General features: G+C 39.1%; 1 protein-coding gene across 3 annotated transcripts in view; it reads left to right on the top strand.

Annotated features, from left to right (window-relative positions):
• ARHGAP10 (Rho GTPase activating protein 10) overlaps positions 1–25,628 on the top strand; it is a 337,781-nt gene that overhangs the window by 170,846 nt on the left and 141,307 nt on the right. For all 3 annotated transcript variants that reach the window (XM_003927990.4, XM_074396841.1, XM_074396842.1), the window contains 3 exons: positions 10,370–10,448; positions 13,397–13,442; positions 16,636–16,701. In XM_003927990.4, coding sequence (XP_003928039.2) covers positions 10,370–10,448; positions 13,397–13,442; positions 16,636–16,701 — 191 coding nt within the window. The remainder of the gene's footprint in view (positions 1–10,369; positions 10,449–13,396; positions 13,443–16,635; positions 16,702–25,628) is intronic.

The following is a 25,628-nucleotide window of genomic DNA, read 5'->3' as shown; positions in this document are numbered from 1 at the left end:
TAGAAACATGCTAAGTTCACTTGTTAGTGCTGTTAGTTCTGGCAGTTTCTTTAGGATTTTTTAACGTACACAGTGATTTTGTATGTGATCAAAACAGCATTAGGGCCAGACATGGTGGTTCATACCTATAATCCCAGCACATTTGAAAGCTGAGGCAGGAAGATCATTTGAGCTGAGGGTTAGAGACCAGCCTGTGTACATAGTGAGACCCTGTCTCTTAAAAAAAAAAAATTCACGAGGTATTGTATGGTTTGCCTGTGGTCCCAGCTACTGAGGACACTAAGGTGGGAAGACAGCTTGAACCCAGGAGGTTCAAGGCTACAGGGAGCCATAATCACTGCATCTTGGGCAGCAGAGAAAGACCCTGTCTCAAAAAAAAAAAAAAAAAAAAAGAGTAAAAGGACAGCTTTATTTCTTCCTTTCCAATCTGTATACCTTTTATTTCTTTTACTTGCCTGCCTACACTGCCTGAGACTGCCTGTGAAATGCTTGATAGAAGTGGTGATATTGGCCATCTTGCCTTGTTCCTGATCTTAGTGGGAAAAGTATTCATTATTTTACTTTAAAGTGTATCAGCTGAAAATTGCTTGTAGATAACCTTTTCATTTGGGGGAAGTTTTATCATGAATTGGTTTGAATTTTGACAGTGTTTTTCAGTGTCTATTGAAATGATCACTAAATATGTTTCTTTAATCTTTTGGTGTGAATTACATTGAGTTTTGTAAGTTAACCTCATATTTCTGAGATTAAACTTTACTTGGTGATGATGTACTAGCTTTTTGTACACTGCTTCATTTTGCTGGTATTTGGGGTTAAGGATTTAAAAATTTATGTTCATGAGAGATATGTGTGTTATGATCTTTCTTTTTAATGTCCTTGTTGGTACCAAGGTTACGATGGCTATAGAAGAGAGTTGGGAAGTTTTCTCTTCTTCACTTTTTTTTTAAAATAAATGTGTGTGTCATATTGGTACTAAGTGTTTGAGGTAATTCACCTGGGAAGCCATCTTGGCCTAGAGTTTTCTTTGTGAGAAGTTTAAAAATTTTAAGTTCATTTTATTTAGTAGATATAATTATATTCAGATTTCCTATTATTCTTGGGTTTTGATAAACTTTGGTTTAAAAGAATTTATTTTCTCTAAATTGTTGACTTTATTGGCATAAGTGTCATAATATCTATGTGTTCCTTTGATATCTATAGGATTTATAATGATAACTCTTCTTTTATGCTTAGTATTTTTGTTTCATATTTTCTTGATAAATTGTGCCTAGAGGTTTATCAATTTTGTTAATATTTTCGGAGAATCCATATAATCCACTTTTTATTTCATTTGTTTCTGCATTTATTTGTGTGTGTGTGTGTGTGTGTGTGTGTGTGTGTTTTTAACTTTGGATTTTATTTGTTTTTCTTTTCATTCCCTAAGTTAGAAGCCTAGATCACGAATTTTACACCTTATTTTTGAGGTGGGCATTTGAATCTATAAGTTTTCTCCTAAGCTTTCATTCCACAATTTTTGATTTATTATAATTCAGTTAAAAATAATTTATTTCCTATGTGATTAGGCTATACATTGAAAATGTGATAGTTAGAAGTATTTTTTTAAAAATTCTAAATGGTTGGAGATACTCCACATGTAATATTGTTGTTTTTTTCTACGTTAGTACTCTTTTGGTCACAGAAAACACAGCTTATATTCTATCAATATGTGTTGAATATAGAAAGGATTATTTTTGTGTGCATATTGTATTGTCTTAATGATCCTTTTATGAAATATGATAATATCTTGAAATCTACCTTCTGATATTAATATAGCTATACTTGCTTTCTTATACTCAGTCTGTATAGCATATCTTTTTTCATCCTTTTCCTTTTATCTGATTCTTTGTTTAAACCTTTTTTTTTTATATAAACAGCATAAAATTGAGTCCTGCTTAAAAAAAAAAAAAAACCATGTTAGCTGTTGCTTTTTTTTTTTTTTTTCCCCTTTTTGAGATGGAGTCTCACTCTGCCACCCAGGCTGGAGTGCAGTGGCGCAATCTTAGCTCACTGTAACCTCTTTCTCCTGGATTCAAGCGATTCTTCTGCCTCAGCCTCCTGAGTAGCTGGGACTACAGAGCCATTGCTTTTTAATCTGAATTTTAGTTAAATTATATATTATATAATTAATTTTTCTTTTTTTTTTTTTTTTTTTTTAAGAGATGGAGTTTTGCTGTGTTGCCCAGGCTGGTCTTGAACTCCTGGCTTCAAGCCATCTTCTTTCCTTGGCTTCCTAAAGTGTTGGGATTACAGGCATGAACCACTCTGCCCAGCTGATTCATATATAATTTTGATATGTAAGGGTTTATCCTGCCATCTTGATTTTGATTTCCAGTTTCCATGTTTGCTTTTCTTCTTTCTTTGCTGTTGCCTTTTCTATTGAATTTTTAGTTAGGCCTTTTTACTTATTTTTTAGATGGTGTCTCACAGTATAACGTGAATTTTAAAATAATCATAGTATCTACCTTCTCAAAAATAAAGAACCTTAGAACAGTGGATGACTTCCAGTCATCTTTTTATTATCTATGCTGCTGTTAGTATATATTCTAATTCTACGTATACTATGAATGTGGGAACTACATAGCATTTAAACTACATGTGTTATGAAGTAATTATACATGTAATCAGTGGTCTTTTAAATAAATTCAATGTCTGTTTACATATAGGTATAGGCATACATGTGGGTTCAATTTTTTTGGCCATATTTTTAATGCTAACATATTTGTCCTTTCTGGTTGTCTTTATTCTTTTCTGCAAAACTGGGTTTTTATCTTGTGCCATTTCTTTTAAGTTCCTGAGGCTTCCTTAGTTTGAGCATTTCTTGTAATGCAGGTCTGCTAGAGAAGACCTCTTTCCTATTTTGCCTGTCTGAAAATGTCTTTTATGTTGCCTTCATTTTTGATGTATATAGAATTATTTTTTGTAGATTTCCCCTCATGTTTTAAAGAAGTTGTTTCACTGTCTTCAGGCTTCCATTCATTTTCTGATGTTATCCATCTTATCAGTCTCTCCTCTCTCCTCTGTCTTCTTTTTCTCTTGCTGTTTTCAGGATTTCTTTTTAAATGATTTTTATGGTTTTTTTCCCCTTAATTTTGCTTTGTTCAGGGTTCGAGGTTCTTGGATATGTAGGTATCATATTTCTTATCAGTTTTAGAAAATCTTAGTCATTTTCTCTTCAAATATTTCTTCTCCGTTTTCTGTTGATTTTTCTGGGTTTCCAATTAACTTATGTTAGACCATTTGATATTGTCCCTGGAGATTTCAGCTTCTCTGTTTGACATTTCCCACCTGATTTCTATCTCTGTGTTTGGATAGTTTCTGTGGACCCATCTTCAAAACCATTCAGTAAGTCTCTATGAAGTTCCAAACTTTTTCACATCTTCCTGTCTCCTTCTGAGCCCTCGAAACTGTTTCAACCTCTGCCTAGGTTGTCTTTAGAGAGAGAGATGGGGTAGGGTGGGATTGGGAGGGGGAAACTGCCAAACACTTTTAAACCATCCGATCTTGTGAGAACTCATTATCAGGAGAGCAGCACGGGGCGAGGTGGGGGCGGGGGAGGGGTGTGTGTGTGTGGTATGCCACCCCAGTGATCCAGTCACCTTACACCAGATCCCTTCCTTGACCTGTGGGGATTACAATTCGAGAAACCCTCCAGGCATGCCATGCCATCTCTGAGTAGGACACAGTAGGTGGGTATGAATAGCCCCTGGGACCCACAGCAGGGCGGTCTCTTTCATTCCTGTTCTCAGACTTCCTCATGAGCACTTGTGGTCCCAGGGACAAGAGTTGAAGGGTAGATTCAGACTCTCTTTGCATCTAGGTCTCCTAGGAATTCTAAGCCATCCCACCGGCCTGTGCTCCACCTTTAAAATTCTGTTAAAATTCCACTGTTTTCTTTGTCTGTGATGGTTTCCTTTTTGTCCTGCTGCTCCAGCAAAGATGAAAGCAGCTGGTGTGTGTGTGTGTGTGTGTGTGTGTGTGTGTGTGTGTGTACACGCGCGCCCGTGCTATGTGCCTGTGGCTCTGTGTCTTTGTCTTCTGTCCAGGGAGTGGCTTGTCACTCTTTGGATTTTCATTCATTAGGTCTTTTTTACATCTTGGCTCTTAAACTAGTTTTTGAAAAACAGTGATTTTATAGGTTCTCCATCTTGTTCTTATTGGTAGAGTGGGAATGACGTTCTCTCATTATTTTTTTTTTACATTCCAGGTGGAAGCTACAGTTCTCTAATGATTAATTGCTTGAATTCACTTTTATTGGGACATATAATCTTCTGTCACTGCTCATGTGCTCTATTTGAAACTTTTTTTGGTGGACAGAAGAAAGAAGTTATTATAAAGACTTTACCTTGAGTAAAATTAGGCAACATACTTTTATCATCTCTGGAAAAAAAATGAGTCATAGATTTATACTTTATATTTTTTCCCCAGAAACCCTATGAGAAAGTGATTATATTTCTATAACTTTAAAAACGTTTTTTTGGCTTCAGCAGTTTCCCCTTCTCATAATAAAATGCAGGGCAGAAGTTGTTATGTGCTGGTTTGATTTTTTCTTTTTCCTTTTCAACATTCCTATTAGAAAAGCAATGGGATATCCCTGATTGTTACCATTATAAGTTTTGGTACCTGCTTTTTTTGTTTATTCACTTCACAACTCCTCAATTTACAATAATATCTCCTTAGACCTGCGAATGTTTCTCTCTACATTTTTCTTTGTGTATTTTGCAAGTTTATAAGCTCAGTTATCTGTCACTTAAAATACAAGGGTAAAACCTGTCTTCTACATGCTTAGAGCTACAGAACATGCAATTGAAATAGACTTAATAGAAATAGAGTGAAATGTAGAATACAGATAATAGGCAGTTTCTTACGCTTGGGCTGAGGGTAGTGCCTGATTGGTAATAGCATGTATTTGTATTTTTTTTTTGAATGAATAAATGAAAGAGGTTGAAATGCTGACTTATGAATTTAAGTTCTTTATTTTTTTTCGAGACGGAGTCTTGCTCTGTCACCCAGGCTGGAGCGCAGTGGTGCGATCTTGGCTCACTGCAACCTCCACCTCCCAGGTTCAAGTGATTCTCCTGCCTCAGCCTCTCGAGTAGCTGGGATTACAGGCATGTGCCACCACCCCCAGCTAATTTTTATATTTTTAGCAGAGATGGTGTTTCACCATGTTGGCCAGGATGGTCTGGATCTCTTGACCTCATGATCCACCCACCTCGGCCTCCCAAAGTGCTGGGATTACAGATGTGAGACTCTGCGCCTGGCCAGGTTCTTTTATTCTTAAGAATTCTTCTAAAAATAATTTATGAATTTAAGAACTTGTTTAATGTTTCTTTAGATTCCAATTCCCAAAGTTATGTACTACAGATAATAATTAGGGTTCTAGATAAAGGAAGAGATCCTGGCAGCTTACTTTATTTTTTTCCCTCACCAAGTTTATACTGTTGCCTGTGTACTCACCAGGACTCAATTTTGACTTGTTATATATGATGAGTTATCCAGAGCTTAAAATGGTATCTGGAACTTAGTAGGTACTGAGATTGTAGTTTGGTCGAAATGAATTATTAGGTGAGTAAGAAGATGGCAGTGCTCTCAGCTGAACCAGTGTAAGCATTGCAACAGTATGGGTCCATAAACCCCCAGTCAGAACTTTCTCAGTTCTAATTCTTGCTCTAATGGAGTCACCAATGTTATCTTAGCTTCTCCATGAAACAAAGATGTGATCACTATTTTTCCCTCCTTCCTTCCATCCCTCCTTCCTCCCTCTCCACCCTTCTCTCTCTCTCTTCCATCCTTTCATCCTTTCTGTCTGCCCGTCTGCCTGCCCATCCATCCATATACATCCATCCATCCATCCATCCATCCCTCCCTCCCTCCATCCATCCCTCCATCCATCCGTCCATCCGTCTGTCCGTCCGTCTGTCCGTCCGTTCATCCATCCATCCATCCATCCATCCATCCATCCATCCATCCATCTAGAGACAAGTTTCTTGCTGGTTTGCCCAAGCTGGTGTCAAACTCCTGGGCTCAAGCAATCCTCCTGCCTCGGCCTTTCAATTTTGTTTTTTATTTAATCGCAAATAATCTAACACATTTTGTGAAGTTTTTTGTTCTTTACTATTTTCTGAGATTCACCATGTTTCCTTTACATCCACTAAATTTTATTATTAAAATATGTCCTTTAGTTTAGAAACTACAGAATTTTTTTGTTTTGGTTTAATAGTGTGATGCTACTAATACTGCAGTTTGAAATGTGTCCAGTATTTCTCAGTCTCAGTTTTTCCTAGTGATGTCCTAGCAGTTAGTTGATTGTTAGAAAAGAAAAACTTGAGAAATTCAAAATGGCTGAAACATGTTTTAGTACATGTTGTATTTTTCCTACACTAATACTTTAGAGGCAGGGACTCAGTAAATAGAAAATGGATATGAGCAGTCTTTGTGAGAGGTTTAGAACACAGCCTTATTTAATACTAGTGGCTGATCCCTTTAATGATAAAGTAATGTGTTGCAAGTGTGAAGTGTTCTGAAGAATGTATAGTGTAATGAGTCAGTTCTCAATAGTGGAATTGTTTTGAGTTGTATTGTTTGCCAAAACATAAACAAATAGAATTATTTCCTTGTAGATGATCCATTTTTACTTAATCACTCATCTTTCAACAAATTTGTTCTATGCTGTCTTCCACAAAGGGCTATATGGCTCAAGTTTGAGTCAGTGTGCTTGGTGGAAAGACGTATAATAGTACTTTACTTTTTATGCTTCTTTGGATTTTTATCCAGAAATAATATGGCTGTTTGATCTGAAACCTGATAATTGCTTTTTCCCTTACTTCAGTATTTGTACTTCTAGTCATAACTCTTTAAGCCCTTCATCATTCAACGGTTATTTCTGTGTTCTGTGTTCCCAGAGTCAGTCATTCTTCTTTCTGTCCAGCATCTCTATTTGCTGCTCTGTGTGTAACTGGTGAGGAATATACAACCATCTATCTTCAGTTAATACTATTTTTCCTCCACATATGAGCATCAGTGGGAAGCTTTAAGGAAAAACAAAAAGGAACTAGAGAGGATAAGGAATTTTCCTAGGCTCATGGTCTGACTTTGAGAGTGTGCATATATTAGGTACTTAACTTGCCACAGTGGTTCATGGTTGTCACTGAATTCCTCTACTAGTTACTGATGGTATATTGTAGTTGATCTGTTATTTGTTATTCTGGGTGCAAAAGATATCATACTCATTATTTTGTTGCCTGTGGCAAGTAGAAGCACTTCTGGAATATTTCTCAAGCCCATTCATTGTTTCGTTTTTCATTTCTGCCATTCTGTATCATCCTTTTAGTCTTTTAATATCTCTTTGCAGTCAACTCTTGCCTGTCTTCAGTCCATTCTCCACCCAGCAACCAGAGTGTTCATGTGTGATTTTAACCTGATCTGGTCATTCCCCTACTAAAAACCTTTAGTGGCACTTAGGATAAATTAAATCCTTAGCATGGTGTATTAGTTTGTTCTCACACTGCTGCAAGGAACTACCTGAGATTGGGTAATTTATAAAGAAAAGAGGTTTAGGTTGGGCACGGTGGCTCATGCCTGTAATCCCAGAATTTTGGGAGGCTAAGGCGGGTGGATTACCTGTCAGGAGTTCGAGACCAGCCTAGCCAACATGGAGAAACCCATCTCTACTAAAAATAGAAAAAATTAGGTCAGTGTAGTGGCACACACCTGTAATCCCAGCTACTTGGGAGGCTGAGGTAAGAGAATCCCTTCAACTCAGGAGGCGGAGGTTACAGTGAGCTGAGGTTGTGCCATTGCACTCCAGCCTGGGAGACAGAGCAAAACTCCATCTCAAAAAAAAAAAAAAAAAAAAAATTAAAGACCAGGGGTTTAATTAACTTACAGTTTTGCAGGCCATACAGGAATAGGAGGCATGGCTGGGGAGGCCTCAGGACACTTAAAATCATGAAGAAGGCAAAGGGGAAGGCAGCATGTTTATATGGTCAGAGCAGGAGGAAGAGAGAGAGAAGCGTGGGGTGCTGTACACTTTCCGGCAGCCAGATCTTGTTGAGAACTCTATCATGAGAAGAAGGGGGAAGTCGACCCCTATGATCCAGTCACCTCCCACCAGGTCCCTGCTCCAACTCTGGGAATTGCAGATGCCACATGAGATTTGGGTGGGGACACAGAGCCAATCTGTTTCCCATGGCCAGGGAGGCCCTGTGTGGCTGGGTCCCAGTCTGCCTCCCCAGCTTTCAGTTGTGCCACTCTCCAGCAGGCTCATGGCACCAGCGAGGGTCCTGATCTGAGCTCCTCTAGAGTGTGCTTTTGGTCTCTTGTGTACCCTCTCGGCTTAGGAGACAACTCTGCATTCAAAAAAATGTTTTCTGAGAGACTACTTTTTAAAGAGTAGTTTTCAGTTCACAATAAAAAGAGGAAGATACAGAGATTTTCATTATTCCCGCCATTCCTACACATGCATAGCTTTCCCCATTATCAACACCCCGACCTGAGTATTACACTTGTCACAGTTGATGAACCTACCTTAACATATCATAATAACCCAAAGTTCGTAGTTTACATTAGGGTTCACTCTTGGGTTGTACATTTTATAGGTTTGCCCAAACATGCACTGAATGTGTCCACCATTCTAGTATTATACAGAAGATTTCACTGCCCTAAACATCTTCTGTGCTCTGCTTGTTCATCCCTTTCCCTCCAGTCCCTGGCAGCCAGTGATCTTTTTACTGTCTCTGTAGTTTGACTTTTTCTGGAATGTCATATACTCGAATCATACAGTATGTAGACTTTTCAGATAGGGTTCTTACTGAGTAGTATACATTTAAGCTCCCTCCATTTTTTTTTTTTTTTTTTTTTTTTTTGGTGGGGGGAGACAGAGTTTTGTTCTTGTTGCCCAGGCTGGAGTGCAGTGGTGCGATCTCGGCTCAACTCAGCCTCCACCTCCCGTGTTCAAGCGATTCTCCTGCCTCAGTCTCCTGAGTAGCTGGGATTATAGGCATGCGCCACCACGCCGAGCTAATTTTGTATTTTAGTAGAGACAGGGTTTCTCCATGTTGGTCAGGCTGGTCTTGAACCCCTGACCTCAGGTGATCCACCCACTTTGGCCTCCCAAAGTGCGGGGATTACAGGCATTAGCCACCACGTCTGGCTCTCCATGTCTTTACATGGCTCCACAGCTCATTTCTTTTTAGCACTGAATGATACTCCATTGTCAGGGTGTACTACAGTTTATTCATTCATCTACTGAGAACATCTTGGTTGCTTCAAAGTATTGACAGTTGTGAGTCAAACATACTTCAGTAGTTTTTGTGAATAAACATCCATGTGCAGGTTTTTGTGTAGACATAGTTTTCAGCTTCTTTAGGTAAGCATCAGGGAATGTGATTGCTGCATCCTACAGTAAGAATATTTTTACTTTTGTAAGAAACAACCAGACTTTGAAAGTGTCTGTACCATTTTGGATTCCCTCCAGCAATGAATAAGAGTTCCTATTGCTCCTTCTGTTGCTCCACATCCTCTTCAGCATTTGGTGTTGTCGATGTTTTGGATTTTGGCTATTCTAATGAATGTGTTGTGGCATTTTATTTTAATTTGCATTTCCTTGACATCTGATAGAGCACATCTTTTCTAATGGTCCTCTGCCGTTTGTGTATTCATATGTCTATTTCATAGAACCCAGTAATTCCGCTTCTTGATATATACCCCAAAGAATTGAAAGCAGGGGCCTAAACAGGTACTTGTACGTCCATGTTCATAGCAGCACTGTTCGCCATAGGCAAAAGGTAGAAGCAACCCAGGTGTCAGTGGATATGTGAACGGATAAAATGTGGTATGAACACACACAGTAGAATATCAGGGTTTTATAAAGGAAGAGATTCTGACACACGTTCCAACATGGATAGACCATGAATACATTATGCTTAGTGAAATAAGCCAGTCACAGAAAGACAAACCACGTATGATTTTGGTTACATGTAGTAGTTAGAGTAGTCTGATCCACAGAGACAGAAAGTACAACAATGGTGGTTGCCCGGGGCTGGGGAGAACAGCAAAGAAAGTTATTGTTCAGTGGGTACAGTGTTTCAGTTTTGCAAGAGGAAAAAGGTTTTAATGGATTGGGGTGATGGTTGTGTAACATTGGAACATATTTATGCTGCTGAACTCTATACTTAAAAATGGTTAAGATGATAAATTTTTGGTTGCATGTATTTTACCACAGTTAAAAGTTAAAACAAACAAACAAAAAAACTTACCACCATTAAACCTTAGGAAAAACTTGCCTTTTAGTGGCCAAGGAGTAACCTGATATGTTACTGGTGTCTTTCAGGCCTGGTCCCTTGACAATGCAGGCGTTTTCCGAAGAGGAAAGGAAGCAGTGGTTGGAAGCCCTGGGTGGAAAAGAAGCTGTAAGAATAATCAGTGCTTGAGTTTTATTTCAAAGCCTTTAAAGTTGACTTGCATTCATTTTTGTTATTTTTGTTTAATATTTGAGAAAAGTTCCCTGCTGAAACAGGTATTTCAGAAATCATTTTGAAAGCATTCAACATTCTAGTAATTTGACCTGGGTAAGCAGCAGTACATATAAGACTGATGTATCCTTAGTTTTTATTTCTGAAATTTCTTGACTTGCCACTCTGATTTGCTTTGCTTGAGGAAGTCATCTAAATTCTCACTTTCTTCTTTCCTACTTGACGGTACTTTGGGTGATGAACGCAATAAATGCCCGCAATGCATTTTGATCTCAGTGGAATTGAAACAGGAAATGTGAGACAGTGCAGGCAATATTATAAGTAACTGCTGTAATTATTTTGCTTGATATAACAATTTAAAGTTCGTCTAGTGGTTTACAGTATGCGGTATTATGTAGCTTTAGTGAATGGGCCTCTGTATTCAGAGAGCTTTGAGGAATACATTGAAGGCAGTGGTGTAGATCCAGAGGTACTGGTATTCAGTCTGTTTGCCACTATTGAAGCACTACTTTGATTTTGGTGGACTAGTGGCTTTTGAGAGTTGAGAAGTTTGGCAGATCATGCACTGGGGAAATTATGAGGATAATTATGGAAAACACCACAAAACCAATTTAAATAAACTCGACTTAAAGTATTATGTATGACTCTAAATAACCTGCCAGTGCAGGTAACAGGCAGGCTTATCTGAAAAGCATTTCCCAGTTTAGCAGGTTTGAGGAGAAAAAGGAAAGAGCATGGTTTGATAGAAGAGGGGTGGGTCATCTAGAGCAGAAACAGATTTCAGAATAGAGCTTATGAAATGTGCAAAAGCTAATGTAATCTCCTGATAACAGGGAACACACTGGTGAGTGTATAGGAGGCGAGAGCAAGGAGGCTGATCAGCGACATCTGTGGCGATCTTGAAGTACTTGGAAAATGAAAACTCAAATTAACGTGTTATAAAAATTGATGCTATATTGGGGACCGTGTCACTCTTGCACCCCAAAAAAATTATTCGTCAGATTTGGGTATCATCTTACATATTTGGGCTGCATTTAGGCTCTGTAGTTTTACTTCTATTTCTTCTTTTTCTTTTTTTTTTGAGACAAAATCTTGCTCTGTCACTCAGTCTGGAGTGTAATGGCGCGACCTTGACTCGTTACGACCTCTGCATCCCAGGTTCAAGTGATTCTTTTGCTTCAACCTCCTAAGTAGCTGGGATTACAGTCACACGCCACCATGCTCGGCTAATTTTTGTAATTTTTAGTAGTGGTGAGGTTTCACCATTTGGCTAGGCTGTTTTTGAACTGCTGACCTCAAGTGATCCACCCACCTTGGCCTCCCAAAGTGCCTGGATTACAGGCATGAGCCACCACACCCGGTCTTATTTTTATTTAATCTTAATTTGTCCTTGAAATTTTTAGCTGGGAATCAAGAATATTTACAGCATTTATGGTTATTGAGACTGCAAAACAGGTCATACTAATCTTCTTTAGTAAAGATGGCACACTCACTAGAATATATCTACCCGGAGATTCAGGAAGCATATTGGATTTGCATCCATTAAAATACAGAAGAAAATTTAGTGGCACTTTGGAAAGTGAGTTTGCATAGCAAAAAGACGAAGTCATTGAGAAATGAGTTCTGTTGCCAATGTCAGTGTAACCTTGAAGATGTATATAACCTCTCTTTTAGAGTCAGGAGCCAAGTGATTAACTCAGAGATACACAGACAAAGGCAATTCTGCAGAAAAACGGTATTCAGCCGTGTATTTATATGGGGACACTGAAGGGACTGCATATTTTTGGTGGGTGTTGTAAGCCTTGCAAATAATTTGCCAGCCTTATAGTTCTTAAAGGTTGCCTAGAATTGTCACCTTACTATTTCTGTTGTAGTTACTTAAATTATGGGCAGGATTTATCTCTTTAGGTAAATACCAATTTTTAGAAATAGTGGTGATAACATGAGCTCCATTTTAATGGTTAGAATACAGCAGTTTCTTTATCACTCTATAGGTGTACGGCTGAGTATTTCAAATATACACAGACTTGCAGTAAGTCCCTTAAGGACCCTGCCCCCTTCGTCTTATTTTTGCTCATTTGGTATACCTTAGGGAGAGAAAAAGTCGCCTCAGAGATGTCCCTTTTTGTTACTTATCTTTGACTCTAAGGATATGATAATATGTTAATAACCGAGAAAACACAACACACTATCTGCCTGAAGTTAATGTCCCACACTGAAAGAGTGCCCGACTTCAGATGCCCTTCACAAGTCTGGACCCTTGCATACTTCTGGCTAACTGGCTATAAACTGGGGATTCCCATGACCCTCCTCATAATAATTTGCCAAAGTGGCTCTCAGAAGTCAGAGAAACACTTGACTTACATTTAGTAGTATAAAAGATGCAACTGCGGAATGGCCAGGTGGAAGAGGTGACGCACAGGACAAAGTCTGAAGTGAGGTTGAGTGGGTGCACCACCCTCAGTGTTCACCAACCCGGACGTTTATCAGAGCTCATTGCTGCTTCAGAACGTAATCGCCAGCCCTGTCCCGGAAAGGTTGGTGGGTAGGGCTGGATGAAATATCACTGGGTCTTTCTGGTATTCAGCCCCATTCTGAGATGGACTATCCACGGGCTCTCTCAGAAGAGGTTACCTCAAAGCATAAACTCACATGTGATCAAAAGGATCTTGTTATGAACAACAAAAGGCATTATTATTCAGGAAGTTGCAAGAGATTAGAAGCTCTGTGCCAGGAAGTAGGGATGAGACCAATTTCTTACTCTATCACATTAACCAATAGCAAGCTTATGAAAATGTATATATTTGTTTGTTCTCATTGTGCCTACTTGAATAATTTTTGCTGATTTGATTAAAAAATATTGTTTTTTCATTCTCTTTTACTAGCTGTCCCATAATTTTAATAGAGCCATCATCCCAAGACCAGAAGGAAGTAAGTGCTAATTTATAAAAATGATTATGTCATCCTTTTCCATCTATTATTTTGTATACATTATGGACGTCAAGCTGCCTACCCTCTGCACTCTCTGTTCTATAGAGGGGTATTACATGTAATAGACCTCTGGTGCATGTTTTCTGTTTTACCCAGCGGGGACCTCTATAACATATCTTGTACTACTGTAGCCCTTGTTGATCTTTCCCATCTGTGGGCTTTTCTTTTCTTTTTCTGATAGAGTCTTGCTCTGTTGTCCAGGCTGGAGTGCAGTGGCGTGATCATGGATCCCTGCAGCTTCAACCTCTTGGGTTTAAGTGATCCTCGCACTTCCGTCTCCCGAGTAGCTGGGACTACAGGCGTGTACCACCATACCCAGCCAATTTTTTTTTATGTTTAATTTTGTTGTTGTTGTTGAGATGGGTTCTTGCTATGTTGTCCAGCCTGGTCTCAAACTCCTAGGGTCAAGTGATCCTCCTGCTTCTGCCTTCCAAAGTGCTGAGATTGTAGGCGTAAGTCACCTTGCCCGGCCTGTGGGCTTTTCTATGAGTCTCTCTCTACAAAAAAACAAAAACAAAAAAACTGTACGAAATACTTTCTCTGCATTTCACTTTGATGTTTATTCTCATAGCCATAAACAATCACATAAGAGTTTCAATTATGCACCCTTCAACTTCCTGTCTGATTTGTTAACTCCTGTGAGTAGGAGCTGTTTATCCAGGCCCTGTTTCCTACCTTGATATGCGTTATCTTTATAGTGTCAGACTACAGGCTATACAAATAGTTTATCAGTGTGTCTTGGACAATAACAACAACGACTAAATATATTCAAATATTCGAGGACAACGATCTTCACATGCCACTGTATGTACTTGAAGAAAATGAAACATGCCCAGCTTTGTACCCTGGATTTTTTTTAATGACATGAAATAAAAATATGATCAGATCTGCTGGGTTCCTGACGAATTTACTTTTGATGTATTTGGAGAAACTAAGCTACATTTATCAAAGGTCCACAGTTTGTGAACACTGTGGTTATGTAACATAGGCTTTCAAAATAATTGTGATTACTTGAGCCAGTGTTTGAATAAAAGACAACTCTTGTAGCTTGTCACTGGCGACAGACAGGATGCCACGAGCAGCACATCCCAGGGCACCTTCTTCCCCGCCTCCCTTCTTCCCCCTCTCCCTTCTTCCCCCCTTCTTCCCCCTTCCTTCTTCCCCCTCCCTTCTTCCCCCTCCCTTCTTCCCCCTCCCTTCTTCCCCCTCTCCCTTCTTCCCCCCTTCTTCCCCCTCCCTTCTTCCCCCTCCCTTCTTCCCCCCTCCTTCTTCCCCCCTCCTTCTTCCCCCTCCTCCTTCCCCCTCCCTTCTTACCCCTCCTTTCTTCCCCCCCTTCTTCCCCCCTCCTTTTTTCCCCACCTCCCTTCTTCCTTTTTCCCCTCTCCTTCGCTCTTTTCTGACATCTTTCTTCCTTCCTCCTTGTCCCTCCTACTCCTTTTTCTTTCCCTTCCCTCATTCCCATTCCTTCCTCTCCCCTTTCTCTTTCCTTCTTTTCTCTCTTTCACTTCTTATTTATTATGGATATGTTAAAACATGCCTTTTTTTGGGAAAACATGATTTTGCTAGGCAGAAGTAAATACTTCCATTTTATACACCTTTGTAAATACTGGATTCTTGCACAGAAAATTACTGCCCAGTTCATCAAAATTTTTTTCAAGCTTCACATTATGGGTTGTGTATGAAGTTTATATTCATGAATTGTTCTTGTAACCCCTCTGAGAGCTAAGGATTAGTGTTACTGTTCCCTGGGTTCTAAATGCAGTGGCTGTACTTTTCTTAATTTTTGAAACAAGAATTGTCATTCATCAGGATACACAAATATGCCAGCCTAATCATAGACAAGCATCTACTATATTAGAAAAAGTATAAAAATTATATTTCTAAAATACTCTGCTCTGCCATATGAATCATCTGTTTTAAATTTATTATGAAAATAATAAAATATTATTTTAAAAGCTTGGAGCATGCTGTAAAATATCAAAATTTTAATTCAAGCTCATTGCCCAAATATTTTAAAAAAGCTTTTCTTAAAATTTTTCCTCGTAAGTTTTTTTTAAGAAAAGGATTGTGTTCTTAGATTCTCAAGTAATTTAAGAACACACACACACACACACACACACGTGTGTGTGTGTGTGTGTGTGTGTATATATATATATATGCTGCTGTTGGAATTTTTGGCAAAATATATCTTAACTGTTTCTAGACAGCTTCCCCTAGAGATTTGTATCACTTTCTTTTTGACTTTTAAAATGAGTTATATTTATTATTTTACAATACAAATTTATATATTATTGGTGAATAGATATCCTGATATCAGTTTCAGGAAGTGCTCTAAATATATGAAATTCCTGCCAGGCACAGTGGCTCATGCCTATAATTCCAGCACTTTGGGAGACCTAGGCTGGTGGATCACGTGAGGTCAGGAGTTTGAGACCAGCATGACTAACATGGTGAAACCCCGTCTCTACTAAAAATACAAAAAATTAGCCTGGATGTGGTGGTGGGTACCTGTAATTCCAGCTACCTGGGAGGCTGAGGTGGAAGAATACCTTAAACCTGGGAGGTGGAGGTTGCAGTGAGCCGAGATTGTTTCACTGCACTCTGGCTTGGTTGACAGAGTGAGACTCGATCTGAAAAAAATAAAAAATATTATTAAATATAAAATTTCTATATTATTTAAATAGGAATACATAGCCTTAAGCTTTTTTTTTTTTTTTTTTTTTTTTTTTTTGGTTAAGACAAGTTATTGCTCCTTCGTCTAGTGCAGTGGCATGATCATAACTCACCGTAGCCTCTGCTTTCTGGCCTCAAGCTTTCCTCCTCCTTCAGCCTTCTGAGTAGCTGGGACTACAGGCACCCATCACTAAACCTGGCTAATTTTGAAACATTTTTAGTAGAGACAGGGTCTCGTCATGTTGTCCAGGCTGGTCAGGAACTCCCAGGCTCAAGTGATCATTCTCCCTTGGCCTCCCAAAGTGCTGGGGTTACAGGTGTGAGCCGCTGTGCCCATCTGCCTTTAGCTTTTTAATAGTTAAATAAAAATTAGATTGGATTTAAATAGTTTTTTTCCTATTTTTGTAAGGAAGAGAAATGTGATAATTGTACACTTAATGTTTTAAACTATTTCTTGTAGGTGCACAGCTGGATAAAATGGGATTCACAATTATCAGAAAATGCATCAGTGCTGTTGAAACACGAGGTAATATGATTGAATCGTTTTATTCATGAAAGGCTATAGGTATGTAAAATCTAAAAGTCTCTAAAAATATTTTTTGCATTTAAGTGTTATAAAAGGAAATATGGTAATGTAGAATGTTCATTCTGAATATCAGAAGGATCAGTTATCCATTTACTCTGACAGTGTGGGATTTTCCTTTTTATTTACGTATTAAAATGTAAGGTCAGTGTTGAAATGAGAAATTGTTTTAGTCTGCTAGATCTGCTTAGCAAGATACCACAGAGTTGGTGGCTTAAAGAATAGAAATTTATTTTCTACTGTTTCTGGAGGGTGGAAAGTGAAGATCAAGGCGTCAAGTTCAAGGTTTCTTCTGAGGCCTCCCTCCTTGGTTTGCCGATGGCCGCCTTCCTGCTGTGTCCTCAGATAGCCGTTTTTTTCTGTGCAAGCACGTTTCTGGTGTCTCTGTTACATGGTGAAGTTTCTATTGGATTACATATTGAAGGGCCTATTGGGTTAGGGCCCACCTTAAAGGCCGCCTTTTAACTTCATCACCCCTTTAAAGCTCCCGTCTCTAAATACAGTCATGTTCTGAGAAACTGATGGTTAGGGTTTCAACATGAATTTTAGGGACATACAGTTCAGACCATAAGAATCCTTAAAAGAATCAGCACTGATATATAACTCATTGTAATCCCTTGTTGATGCATTCTGAAGATACTCTCCATCCTCCGTTGTTGTGTGGGTCCCTGTTTAAAAAATAAGCTTGCCAGATGTGGTGACTTATGCCTGTAATCCCAGGACATTGGGAGGCTGAGGAGGGCCGATCACCTGAGGTCAGGAGTTTGAGACCAGCCTGGCCAACATGGTGAAACCCTGTCTCTACTAAAAATATAAAAATTAGCTGGGTGGGGTAGTGCCTATAATCCAGGCTGCTTGGGAGGCTGAGGCAGAAGAATTGCTTGAACCTGGGAGGCAGAGGTTGCAGTGAGCTGAGATCGTGCCACTGCACTCCAGCCTGGATGATAGATTCCATCTCAAAAAAAAAAAAAAAAAAAAAATCAGCTTTATTTAGGTATAATTTGCAGACAGTAAAATTCACTGATTCTACAAATTGAAGAGTTTGGAAAACATAGAAAACATACACAGTTGTGGAACAATTATATACATAGAAAATTTCTGCCTGAATGATTTTCTGGCTTCTGCCTCCCTCCTTGGTCCTTGTATCTGCTGGGGTGCTTTTTAATTTTTACTTTTTAAAGACAGGGTCTCACTCTGTCACCCAGGCTGGAGTGTAGTGGTGCAGTGATAGCTCACTTCAGCCTCAAAGTCCTGGGCTCAAGCGATCCTTCTGTCTGGGCCTCTCAAAGTGCTAGAATTACAGACATAGCCACCGTGCCTGTTCATGAGATACTTTTTATCAATTGAGTTCTGTCTCCTTTTAAAATTTTCAGCATTTTTGTACAAATGGAATCATGCAATTTATAGTCTTTTGACTCTGGCTTAGTCTGTGTAATGCCTTTGAGATTCATCTATTTGGTGGATACTTAGCTGAGTTCTCTTTATTGCCTGGTAGTATTCTATTACATGGACATACCACAATTTGTTTATCCATTCACCTGTTGACAAATATTTGGGTTGTTTGTGTTTCCATTTTAAATTTAAGGAAAGCTACTTCCTCCACTGACCAATAACCCAAAGCATTTTTTTTAAGTCTCTAAGCAAAAATTAGGCTGTTTTGCTATGCAGCCATTCCAGCAGACTTTGGAGAAACTAAATATTGAACATTGCAAAAGACTGTCTGGAGGTTGACAGTCTCTTTGTTTAGAGATCTAGTGAAATGTGGATAAATTGAATATTTAGTTCACTCTTATGTATTCTATATTCCAGTCTGACTTTGGATGACTTAGTGGGGTGAGGCACTGCCTTCACATTCTCTCTCCAAACAAGGTCTTTGTTATAAAGACAGGACTGCCACCTGTGAAATTAGTGTGTCAGGTAATGGAGGAATAGGAGCCGTTTTATGATTTGGCGATTTGCCCATCAATAGCAACAACCCATGCCACAGAAAGCCATTCTTCCCACATTCTCTTACAGTGGCAGTTCACACTGACAGGTTTTCATTCACTTTAATCTGCACTGAAGTTGAGTTGGCAAATGTATTATCCTGATACCTCGAAAGAATTTCAAAAAAACCCCTTCCATTTTAGTATCTCTCACTTAACACTCTTGTTTCTTTTTTTCTGAATTTAAGTAGAACTTTGTGTCATTTGCATGTTTATTAATTTTGATGCATTCTTTCACAAAAGGGCTTGTTTTATAGTTATTTCTGCCTGAACAGATGCAGACCTATCTAGTATCTAGAAGACTTTCTGATTGGTATATGTAGTTTTATGGAGTGTTATATACATTGAATGACATAAATATATTGGAATCTGGATGTATTGAATGTGTTTTTAAAAATAAGAGACAAAAAGCATGTATTTTTCTTTTTGAGTATTTTTTCTCCTAAAGGTTTTCCTTTACTGAAACTTTTGCTTTCAGTGGAAGCAAGACTAAAAATAAGAGTTTAAAAGAATCAACAGTCAGAACTTATTATTAAAAATGAAGAGGACAATGGAGTACAGTGGCTCACACCTATAATCCCAGCACTTTGGGAGGCTGAGGTGGGAGGATTGCTTGAGCCCGAGTTCAAGATCAGCCTGGGCAACATAGCATGACCCTGTCTCTATAAAAAGTTTAAAAAAAATCAGCTGAAGGTAATGGTGTGTGCTTGTAGTGTTAGCTACTCAGGAGGCTGAGGTGGGAGAATCACTTGATTCCAGGGGTGGAGGCCGCATTGAGCCTGGAAAAAAGGTAGAGAGCTGGAAATAGCTAAATAATATGAACAAGTACTGAACAGTTCTTGAGTCTACATGACTAATGACCAGAAGCATTTAATGAGATCTAATTGAAGAAATTTAATCCCTGTTTTCATGTTCTAAATATGATTTTTATTTAAAAACTAGTATTTCATATGGTTTGGTGAAAGCCGTTAGCCTTTTTCTTTGCTTTTTCATTTCATGTCTTTTCTATTTTTGATCTGAGTGCTGAGAACATATTTATTGGAACAGAAACATAAACATAAAATCCAAAAGACTACTGTGACAATACTTACTATTTAAGTATAATTGTTCTGAATCCATCTATTCAATTTATGTGTATGATTTAAAAAATGTTCCATATTTTTCCCCTGTAACTTTGTCCCTTGAGTTGCACCAACCAGAAAAAGTTTTTAGCTTTGAGCACAAAGTGCTTTTTCTCTAATTGTTTTCGTGGCCAAAAGTTTATCTGCCTTGCTTGGGATATACTGGAGATCTGGCAAGTGTCCAGATTCATCCCAAGACAAATAGGAAGCCTGAACATCAATAATTGGATTCACAGGAGCGATTTCTGTGACTCTGTAGCAGAAACTTGAGTGAATGGTAAAGATATGGAATCTATCACTGGTGTTATAAAAGGGAGTGACTTTAGTGTCTGCATCCAGGAAAATTGCTGTATAGCATAGCTGTGGGGCCTTTTTTAGAGGGTAAAAGCACCGTGTGCTGCCTGAGAGGAACTCTTCTTTTCTCAAATCTAGAGCCTGGAAGCCAAGTTCTGAAGTCAGCAGAATTGTCCCTTGTCGTTATAATTAACAGAGAGTTAGCAAACACCCGGATCCCATTCTTTGCTTGCCTGCACATCTGCCTCCCAATAACGGTGGTCAGAGGTGAACTGAGGGAGCCAGGACACAGAGTCTATGTTTGAATCTCTCAGCATATTCTCTGTGGTTCTTTCAGAAATGTCCACGACAAACACACCTCAAGTCATCAAAAATGATAAATTGATTGTTTCTGTTTCACCATCCAAAATCATACGCACTTGGAACATCAGCGTCCTTGGGTTCAGGTGTAGAATGGCTCTCAGCTGGGGCTCTTGTTCCTTTATTTGGGAACTGTCTTCCCCACCTGGTAATTGGGCCTGACGGCATCTTCAGCGTGACCACAGAGCAGAAGAGGCACCATGAACCTTCCCCATCAGGTTCCTTGAGAATTGAGCTGATGCGTTGGAGGCAGCAGACAGATTCAGAGTTTAGGGACATGGGTGTTTCAGGATACGCTAAGCAGACAAGACATGTACGTGCTTCTCTAAATTGTTCTGCATGGCCACTTGTCTCCTCCACTCGGTTCTCCAGCTGCTTCCACTGACAGCTCGACTGTGAAGTGAGCTCCACTTAAAAGGGGCTTCTATATGGAAGGTCCCTTCCCACCTTATTCACATTCTACTAACCCTTAATTCCATTGGATTTTGATTTAATTCTGCCATAAATTAGTTTTCTCTGAAGCCATAGACACAGATTACCGTAAATAAAGGAGATCATTTTAACTTAAGAATTTCAAAAAGTAATATGGACAAAATATTGTCTTAATCTAGATTAGGTCATATATATTATGGATGTTGATATAAGGATAGGATTATGACTAAAACTTTTAAAATGAAATATCTGGCTTTGAAATTGTTAGGAATGGAAATAATTTCAAATGATTTTTGGTCATGAAAATATAATCTCATTTTGATTAATCAAATTTTACTCAGAGGTTTTTCCTGAAGTTACATTTATTAAACCAGTCATTTATTCAAAAGAACTTTTTCTCCAAGATGATGAAGATACCCACTTAGGAGTTTAGTGTAGGCAGGCAGATCATGAGGTCAAGAGATCGAGACTATCCTGGCCAACGTGGTGAAACCTTGTCTCTACTAAAAATACAAAAATCAGCCGGTCGTGGTGGTGTGCACCTGTAGTCCCACCTACTCGGGAGACTGAGGCAGGAGACTTACTTGAACCAAGGAGGGGGAGGTTGCAGTGAGCCAAGATCACGCCACTGCACACCAGCTTGGGGACAGCAAGACTCCGTTGTCAAAAAAAAAAAAAAAAAAAAGTTTAGTGTAAACAAAAAATCATAAAACTGTTTACCTGCAATCAGGCAGCCTTAAGAAGGCCTGTATTTTGTTTGGTTACAGTATCAAAACCAAAGATATTTTTATAATCTTACTGCTTCCATTATATCACAACATGTGTATAAAAAATGAGATACATTTATTTAAATACACTGGATTTTGAAGGCTGAATAACAAAAATAAACTGTCTCATTAAGATCTTTGAAAAATGTTTTTATGATCAACGTAAACTCCTGTTGAAAAAATGATAAAACATTGTGCCAATTGAGATCATTTTTACTTGGTTCCTTTTACTTTATTTAGTATGGCTATTAGAAAACGTATAATTGCATAGGTGGGTCACATTATCTTTCTATTGGCCATCCCTGGTCTGGATTTAGGGACCCTTCAGCTCCCTAGCTGTCCAGCCTACCTGGGGTGGAGCACAGACCTATAGCGGCAGCTGTGAGAGGTTGAGTCAGCCAGTTGGGGAAATTTCATTCACCATCTCCTAGAGTAGCCCAAGCTATGACTGACTGAGGAAAGAAAGACTATGTCATGTCTCTCATGTGGATGCTGAGAATCTAGTCCTGCCTGTAGCTCTTAGAGCAGAGAACCAAGTGTCCCTAAGGACACACGTTGTACCTGGCATTGAGTTGGCCTCAGACAACACCTGCTGTATTAACTATTTAATTCTTGGCACCTTACTTTCTTATATTTACCTTTTGTAGAGAACTGAGAATTAAAAAGGAAATTATATAAGATTGGACTCATTCCTCCTCTTCTACTAAATTCTCCTCTAGCCTCCAACTGCTGAAGGTGGCCCAATTCTCCTTACCTCTTTCTTTACATGTTCTTTTGGAAATGACATTTGATATTTCTATTATGAACTTTGTGATATTGCAGTATTTGCAAGGCTTCAGACAAATGTCTAAAATGTACTATTGTTCTCAGTACCCTAAGATGACATTTTTAGTGTACAACATAAATAACATATATATGATACTTATAATAAACATATGACCTATGGATATTAATATATCTTGGTCTGGGTATGACTGGCAGTTATTTGGAAATTATTTTACTTTTGAGATGACAAAATACTATTTTGCTACAGTATCAGTATAAGTTAACAAACCATACTTTTCCATAGAGTAGTTTGCTGATGATGTTTTGGCACATGTGGGAGTCACATCACCTAGTCTTTTATTTACCAAATATTTGTTAATAATATGGTTTGGCTCTACCACTAGGAAGTGACTGCTTTCTTACACTGGGCTAAAAGACTTCCTAAAGCAGTTGTTCCCAAACTTTGCTGTACGTTGAAATTACCTGAAATCTTTAAAAAAAGATTTTTTTTTTTTTTTGAGATGGAATCTCCGTCTGTTGCTCAGGCTGGAGTGCAGTGGCATGGTCTTGGCTCAGTGCAGCCTCTGCCTCCCCAATTCAGGTGATTCTTCTGCCTCAGCCTCTTGAGTAGCTGGAATTACAGGCATGCACCATGCCCAGCTATTTTTTTTTTTTTTTTTTTTTTTTTGTATTTTTAGTAGAGGTGGAGTTTCACCATGTTGGCCAGGCTGGTCTCGAACTCCTGACCTCAGGTAATCTGCCTGCCTCAGCTCAAAGTGCTGGCACTACAGGCGTGAGCCATGGTGCCTGGCCTTAAAAAATGTAGATGCCCGGCTTTCAAACCCTGTCAGCCAGACTTAATTGCTATTGGATGGGGACTGGGAAGTAGGATTTTTAAAATTTCCCCAGGTGATTCTAATGTGTAGCAAAGTTTGGGAGACCAGTGTCCGAATGGAAGGGTTGGCTTGTGTGCTGGAGAAATGGAATACACGATTGTTACCTTCATGTTGATAGTGTCCCGCTACATGGGGAGCTTTTCTCTGAATGTCTTTTAAAAAATAATGCAACCTAAATCCAAACAAAACAGTGAAGTCCCAAAGAAAATTGCACAATGTTCTTTTTGTTTCCTCAGTAGCAGAAGACTTATAGCCAAACCCTAGTTCTCATCAGAAGCCAGTCAGTTAACCAGTATTTACTGAGGCATCACAGGGTGTGCATAGTCATGCTCTAGGCCTCTGGGATACATGTTCAAGGTTGGTTACCTATAATCCGTGATTTATTAGTGGCTGACAGAACAAAAGATTTATAAGTAATTGAAGTATGCCAGATGATAAAAATGTTACCAATTTGCACCCATTAAGAGAATCTGAGTGCGTGTTGAAGGATCGGGAAAAATGTGATGTTAATTGAGGACTGTCTTTAGGAGTAGGCTTTGTCAGATTTAAAGGCTAGGAAAGTGTATTTTGGCATTTAGAGAAAACTCGGTAGAGATGTAGAGACAGAGTGACTGAGAAAAGACAAACTTGGTTGTGAAGGAAACATGGAGAAGGGGTAAAAGCAGGTAATCAGGCATATGCATTAGATGGCAAAGGAACTAGGTAAATGCTAGAAGGTAGCAGGTAGCAAAGAAACATGCATTCAAAAAGTACATGTGGAAACTAATAATGGTTGTCATGCGTGGGATGCCCCAGGGTTCTGCTTAGGATGTGGTATTTCTAAGCGAGGTAACTGATTCTGGATATTAAGTTTGGCAGTGGGGTGGATAGTGCAGACACATCCGAATGATTTTGCTGAAGTCGTCTTACCAGTCACGTTTAGCAGTTGGTTGTATAAGAGGGTAGGAATTCTGCAAGGAATTTTACCTTGATGTGTTAGTTTGGGTAATGAAGTATGTCAAGGAAATTCAGAGGTCATGACAGACTTCATAAGATATACCAGGAGCGGCTGGGTGCGGTGGCTCAAGCCTGTAATCCCAGCACTTTGGGAGGCCGAGGCGGGTGGATCACGAGGTCGAGAGATCGAGACCATCCTGGTTAACATGGTGAAACCCCGTCTCTACTAAAAATACAAAAAAATTAGCTGGGCATGGTGGCACGTGCCTGTAATCCCAGCTACTCAGGAGGCTGAGGAAGGAGAATTGCCTAAACCCGGGAGGCGGAGGTTGCGGTGAGCCGAGATCGCGCCATTGCACTCCAGCCTGGGTAACAAGAGCGAAACTCCGTCTCAAAAAAAAAAAAAAAAAAAAAAAGATATACCAGGAGCACTAGGGGTATTTCTTGGAAATGCAGATTATTGGGCTTAGTCCACATCTGTTGAATGAGAATTGTTGATGGCTGGGTGTCTCTGCTTTAGACAATGAGAAATCCGTTAAGAATAGGTGGAGAGAATAATTTTCTTCTTTTTTTCCCTCTGATTCTCTGATCCAGGAACAGGATCAGATGTTTGTAAATAGTGACCTGATTACTCTTTTTCTTGTAGTTGTTTTAGTTCTGTAAGCAAATTATTTTACTAGGACTTTTATCCAAAATTATTCAAATACTATGTGACGTTGTTTTTCATGGTCTGGGTTTCCCATATATTGCTTTTTTTTTTTTTTTTGATTTTTAAAAAAATTACACTTTAAGTTCTGTGTTACATGTGCAGAATGTGCAGGTTTGTTACATAAGTATACAGGTGCCATGCTGGTTTGCTGCATCCATCCCCCCGTCATCTACATTAGGTATGCCTCCTAATGGTATCCCTCCCTAGCCCCCGCACCCACCAAATTCTCCAGTGTGTGATGCTCCCCTCCCTGTGTCCGTGTGTTCTCATTGTTCAACACCCACTTATGAGTGAGAGCATGCTGTGTTTGGTTTTCTGTTCTTGTGTCAGTTTGCTGAGAATGATGGTTTCTAGCTTCATCCATGTCCCTGCAAAGGATATCAGCCCATCCTTTTTGTGGCTGCATAGTATTCCATGGTGTATATATGCCACATTTTCTTTATCCAGTCTGTCATCAATGGGCACTTGGGTTGGTTCCAAGTGTTTGCTGTTGTAAACAGTGCTGCAGTAAACATATGTGTGCATGTGTCTTTATACCAGGATGATTTATAATCCTTTGGGTATATACCTAATAATTGGATTGCTGGGTCAAATGGTATTTCTAT

This window comes from Saimiri boliviensis, chromosome 3 (assembly GCF_048565385.1).
Source record: "Saimiri boliviensis isolate mSaiBol1 chromosome 3, mSaiBol1.pri, whole genome shotgun sequence".
Taxonomy (NCBI): domain Eukaryota; kingdom Metazoa; phylum Chordata; class Mammalia; order Primates; family Cebidae; genus Saimiri; species Saimiri boliviensis.
This window is presented reverse-complemented; position numbering and strand designations above follow the sequence as displayed.